Source organism: Tachysurus fulvidraco, chromosome 10 (genome assembly GCF_022655615.1).
Source record: "Tachysurus fulvidraco isolate hzauxx_2018 chromosome 10, HZAU_PFXX_2.0, whole genome shotgun sequence".
NCBI lineage: Eukaryota > Metazoa > Chordata > Actinopteri > Siluriformes > Bagridae > Tachysurus > Tachysurus fulvidraco.
In genome coordinates, this window is record NC_062527.1 from 554,001 (window position 1) to 560,000 (window position 6,000).

Consider the following 6,000-nt stretch of genomic DNA (forward strand, 5'->3'; position numbering starts at 1 on the left):
CTAGTGGTTCAGGCGTTGGGTTACCAATCAGAACTTTATGAGCTCGATTCCTACATCCACCAAGCTGTCATTGCTGGGCCCCTGAGCAAGGCCCTTAACCCTCAATTGCTCAGTTGTATAAAAATAAGATAAAAAAAAAAAAAAGTCGCTCTGGATAAGGACTTCTGCTAAATGCTGTAAATGTAAAAGTCAGTGACACGTCATTGTGATGTTCATCCATAGAAAGGTTTTAATGTTTATAGAAGATATAAACACTACGACGTTATGCACAGACCAAAAACAATTCGAAAACACGGTTTGCCAAAGTATGAATGGAAGAAAGCGAGTTTCCTGCACAGACCCTTTGACCTCAACCCCACCGAACACCTTTGGGACGAACTGGAACCCTGACTGAACCCCTGACCTCCTTGTTCTTACGACATCAGTGTCTGATCTCACTAATGCTCTTGTACCTGGATGAACATGAATCCAAAGTCACGCTCCAACATCTAGTGGAAAACCTTCCTAGAAGATTTGGAGCTTATTATGAGAGAGAGAGAGAGGGAGGAGAGAGAGAGAGAGGTAGGGGGGAGGGAGAGGGGGGGAAGGAATATGTATAGCCTACTTTATCTTACAGTTCAGTTTGATTCGCTAGGCGATTCTATTCGTTGGTGCTGCGAAACAACAGGAGTGAATCATTTAAGAGAGTCGTTCAAGAAGAACCGATTCCTTGACGATTCTTCTGTCATTCCGCGTAAAAGCGCAACGCTGGAGTTCGCTGTGCTCCTCCACAGAGTTCCTCTTTGTCCACACTAAGCTCTACGGTGCAGTTCGATATGAGAATGGGGATAAATCATTTCACGGTGTATTTGGTGACTGCTGCCTTCCTGATTCAAGGTAGGTTTTTTTTATTATAGGCTCAATCGGGTCTCCACATTTAGCTTTGGATGATGCGCGCTGGAGGTAGTTTTTTTTTTTTTTTTTGGGGGGGGGGGGGGGGGATATATATCATGTGCATGTTATTCAGTTGTTCTATGATATATTTAAAGTAATGTTGCATAGATTATTTGACAATTCTAAATTATTGTGACATGTTTTTGAGCTGATATTGATGCTCACACCCTACAAAACAGAATGAAAAGACTCCTTGTGATGCTCACAATTTGTTCTTGGAAACGTTTCTTTCATTAATTCATTTTAGAGCACCAGTGATCTACAAACATGTAAAGACTGTTATATATCATTCAAGCATGTGTTTTTTTTCTTATTCCCTTTTTACCGTGCCCACTGATATGAGGAAAATAACTATTACAGCACAGAAAGACTGATGATTCATGGTTTAATATGAATATTGGCTTTTTAAACTTCCTAACACATTTACATTTACAGCATGTGACAGACGCCCTTATCCAGAGCGTAAGTGCTTATGTCTCATTAGCGCATAAGTGCTTATGTCTCTATCATTGAATACATTCATTCTGGTTCACTAGGTTACATTACTTAAGATACCATGAGTTTAAAACACATGCGACTCTTCATATATGGACATAACAGGATTTGGTTCTACGCACCCTGTATCTTTAGAGGTAAGTTCTTGCCTTCTAAGGTACTGTAGTGAGGAGAGGTGAAGTCTACGGAGAGCGTAGTGCTGTGGACACAATAGATCCGTATCGTTTACCTTTTGAGCTCTTTGCAGTTACAAATTCAGTTTGGACCAACAAACTGAGGGAAATGAGAAGATATATGAAGTCCTACAGAGTTAAAAATAAATAAATTAGATCCTAGGGTTAGAATTAGGGTTAGGGTTCTGCCTTGTCTGGTTTATATGACCTTTGGTCCCTTTACTCGGGGTCAGTATCTTGTTCACATAAAATTATTCTGCTTTATTTTTCAGTGTTTGTCACTTTGTTTAGTATGTATGTTTAGTATCTTAATATGTCTGCCTTAGTGTCTTTGCAAGGAGAACACCAGCGGCGTCTTTATAAGGATCTCATGCAGAACTATAATCCTTTAGAGAGGCCCGTGTACAACGACTCTCACTCCCTGACGGTTCACTTTAGTCTCAGCCTGATGCAGATCATGGATGTGGTGAGTAGCCATCTGTTCATGTGCCGCACTACTTTATACAGCTGAGCAATTGAGGATTAATGGTCTTGCTCAGGAGGCAGAGGAGTGGCAGCTTGGTGACCTTGGGGTTTGAACTCACAACCTTCCAATCAGTAGTTCAACAACAACCACAGAGCTACCAATTCCTCCGCCAGTGCAATCCTAAGCTCAGTTATTGTCCGTGTGGTGTTTCACTTGTCCTTTCAGGTTTCCTCCCAACTCCTAAAAACATGCTGGTAGATGGATGGGCTTTGCTTAAATTACCATAAGCGTGAATGTATATGAGTTCACGCTCTGGATTCACTGAAAACCAGACCAGGATGAGGTCTCACACTTGTACCATGTGCTCTTAAGCACTCAGTCTACAAAAATTCTGGGAAAACAACATTGGAAAGCTGCGAATGAATTTTAAATCGATCCAAACTCTCGCTCGTAATGAGAAGAAATTTGAAAAGGTAAAGATTGGAAAATACTTCACAGAGAATAAAACATATATGGAGTGAATAAAATAAAAGGTGAACTGACAAGACATGAACCAAAACACGTGACAAAATAACACTGAAACAAACACTGGACTAAATCCACCATTATGGAGACTCATTACACAGCCTGACAGTATCAAATATCAATTGGCTCATTAAGGTCAAATAAATGAATGAAGCTCTGTGATTAATCTGTCTCCAAATAACAGCAAACATCTGGATGTAAAGGGGGGGGGCACGGTGGCTTAGTGGTTAGCACGTTTGCCTCACACCTCCAGGGTTAGGGGTTCGATTCCCGTCTCCATCTTGTGTGTGTGGAGTTTGCGTGCCTCGGGGGTTTCCTCCGGGTACTCCGGTTTCCTCCCCCGGTCCAAAGACATGCATGGTAGGTTGATTGGCATCTCTGGAAAATTGTCCGTAGTGTGTGTGTGTGTGAGTGAATGAGAGTGTGTGTGCCCTGTGATGGGTTGGCACTCCGTCCAGGGTGTATCCTGCCTCGATGCCCGATGACGCCTGAGATAGGCACAGGCTCCCCGTGACCCGAGAAGTTCGGATAAGCGGTAGAATGAATCTGGATCTAATGATCTAATGGCAAAACATGTGATGTCGATGTTTTTATTTGTTTCTATATGAGGTGCAATTCAAGTGCAACAAAATTCCTCAGCTCTTTATACACAAATGTATTTTTGCTGAAGATCTCATATCCCTCAGTATATGCTAATAAGTAGCTGTAACGTAGTCATTTATACAGAAATGAATACTTATGCACATTAATGCAGTAATCCCTCACCACTTCACGGTTCAAGTTTCGCGGCTTCGGTGCATCGCTGATTTTTCAAAAATATTAATCGAAAAATAAAAATAAAAACAGTTTCCCAGGACGCCAGACAAAGAGAGAACCTCTCTCAGAGGCTTTGGTCATACCCATGGGCACTCAGACAAGGCACATGATTGGTTCCCGGCGTAAGATCTGAGCTGATTGGCTGCGCATCATCGCATCCTTTCCCAGCTTCTTCCCTTGTCGTATCTCGCCACTTTCGTTGGCGCTGTCAACCGTGTCTCGCGTATTGTGTTTGAAATTGACTTTTCCTTAAGCCCTTACGATGCCCCCTAAAGGCCGTGCCCCTGCGAAAGACTTCTCTAGTGAGCCCAAGAGGAAGAGGAAGATGATGACCATCAGTGAAAAGGTCAAACTTAGGGCCAATCCTACTTCACGGATTTTCACCTATCGCGAGGGGTTCCGGTCCCCATTAACCGCGATAAACGAGGGATCGCTGTACATACGAATGTATTTACCAGCCTCAGGATTTCACGTCCGACGTTCTTCCGTAGATGTGTGTGTAGGCACAGCTGTGTTGAGATGCTGCTGTCCCCTGATAGCACAACAAAGCACAAAGTCTTACTGAATCAAATGAGATTAGACACAATTAACTCACCGTGAATCCCCACGCTGTCAGCTGCTCGCAGTCTTGTGATGCAGGATGTAAATGACAAACTTCACTACTTGTATGTTTCTAATGTTTCTATAACGAGTCGTTCTATAATATTACACATAGAGATAGAATGTCACCTGATGTCAATTACTTGCGTATGTCCACAATAACACAAGAACAGTTCCCTTTTGGAGGCAATTACATGGTCATTACAGCTATAAAACCTATCCTCATAGTGGTACGTTCAGAGTCTGTGCCATGCCAGGCTGGCAGAGGGATTAAAGTGAAGGTTTTATTAAGAGAAATCAATGGCAACATTACGGGAAAAGACAAACAGGCAGGTGGTAAATGAATGAACGGAAGCTACGGGGGGTTAAATTCATGCGTACGGTCCGCAAATGATAAAAAAACACAAATATGTTTGTTTTGATTGAACACAAACGAGTCGTTTTAAATAACCGCTTTGTATAATAAGGGTGTAAAAGCAGAACTATAACAGTTACTATTTTTTTTTTCAATTATTAACGTGCCGTTAAATGCATGAGCTTCCTCTCTGGCCGTGTTTTCTCCCTCAAACAAACCCAAAGATTTATTTCTGTGTTGATTTTATAAAAGTATAAAATAAATAAATATTGCTAGTAATATTGTGTTATTATAATCATTATATTCCCTTTGATTTAAAGCATCCATATGTAAGATCGGTGACTTTAATTTGAGACTGAATTTGAGTCCCACGTTAACTTCCTGATATTCCATGAATATCAGTCAGGAACATCAGCTTGGGTTTAGTAGCACACACAGACACGATACATAATATGTAATAAATGTCTGAGTCAAATTATTTTTAAATTCCAATCTAAAGCACTAAATCATTAGAATGTAATTAAACACTAAGAAGCATCAGGTCGGTATAAATGTATTGGACAATCAGGTGTTTCACAGAAAGACAAGACGACTTGACTCCCAGTTCTCCAGTTCATGTGACTGTTATAAGATGCGTGACTTTCAGTCCTGAAATGACATTTAGTAAGTTTTATCTGTTATATAAATAAACTGGTGTCTTTTCCAGGATGAGAAGAATCAGGTTTTAACAACAAACATCTGGTTACAACTGGTAAGTGTTTTTAATCACACTAATATCTATCTATCTATCTATCTATCTATCTATCTATCTATCTATCTATCTATCTATCTATCTATCTATCTATCTATCTATCTATCTATCCATCCATCCATCCATCCATCCATCCATCCATCCATTTATCCATTTATGAAGCATGAACAATGGATAACCATACAGATCTGAGTGACTTTGACAAGGCCAAATTGTTCCATGATACATTTTTTTTTCATGATACAAGCTTTATACACTGTACACTATACACTGTACACTATACACTGTACACTATACACTGTACACTATACACTATACACTGTACACAATACACTATACACTGTACACTATATACTATACACTATACACTGTACACTATACACTATACACTGTACACTATATACTATACACTGTACACTATACATTGTACACAATACACTATACACTGTACACTATATACTATACACTATACACTGTACACTATACACTATACACTGTACACTATATACTATACACTGTACACTATACATTGTACACAATACACTATACACTGTACACTATACACTGTACACTGTACACAATACACTATACACTACACATAATACACTATACACTATACATTGTACACTATACACTATACACTACACATAATACACTATACACTATACATTGTACACAATACACTATACACTACACATAATACACTATACACTATACATTGTACACAATACACTATACACTGTACACTATACACTGTACACTATACACTATACACTATACACTGTACACTATACACTATACACTGTACACAATACACTATACACTGTACACAATACACTATACACTACACATAATACACTATACACTATACATTGTACACAATACA

General features: G+C 39.6%; 1 protein-coding gene across 2 annotated transcripts in view; it reads left to right on the forward strand.

The window, feature by feature from the left end:
• Window positions 1–679: 679 nt before the first annotated feature.
• The window catches only part of LOC113639216 (neuronal acetylcholine receptor subunit alpha-7), a 21,471-nt gene continuing 16,150 nt past the window's right edge, over window positions 680–6,000 (forward strand). The window contains exons 1-3 of one of the 2 annotated variants that reach the window (XM_047820201.1): window positions 680–876; window positions 1,928–2,067; window positions 5,070–5,114. In XM_047820201.1, coding sequence (XP_047676157.1) covers window positions 816–876; window positions 1,928–2,067; window positions 5,070–5,114 — 246 coding nt within the window. In that variant the 5' untranslated portion in view covers window positions 680–815. The remainder of the gene's footprint in view (window positions 877–1,927; window positions 2,068–5,069; window positions 5,115–6,000) is intronic. The other variant, XM_027140954.2, reaches the window with a different exon arrangement.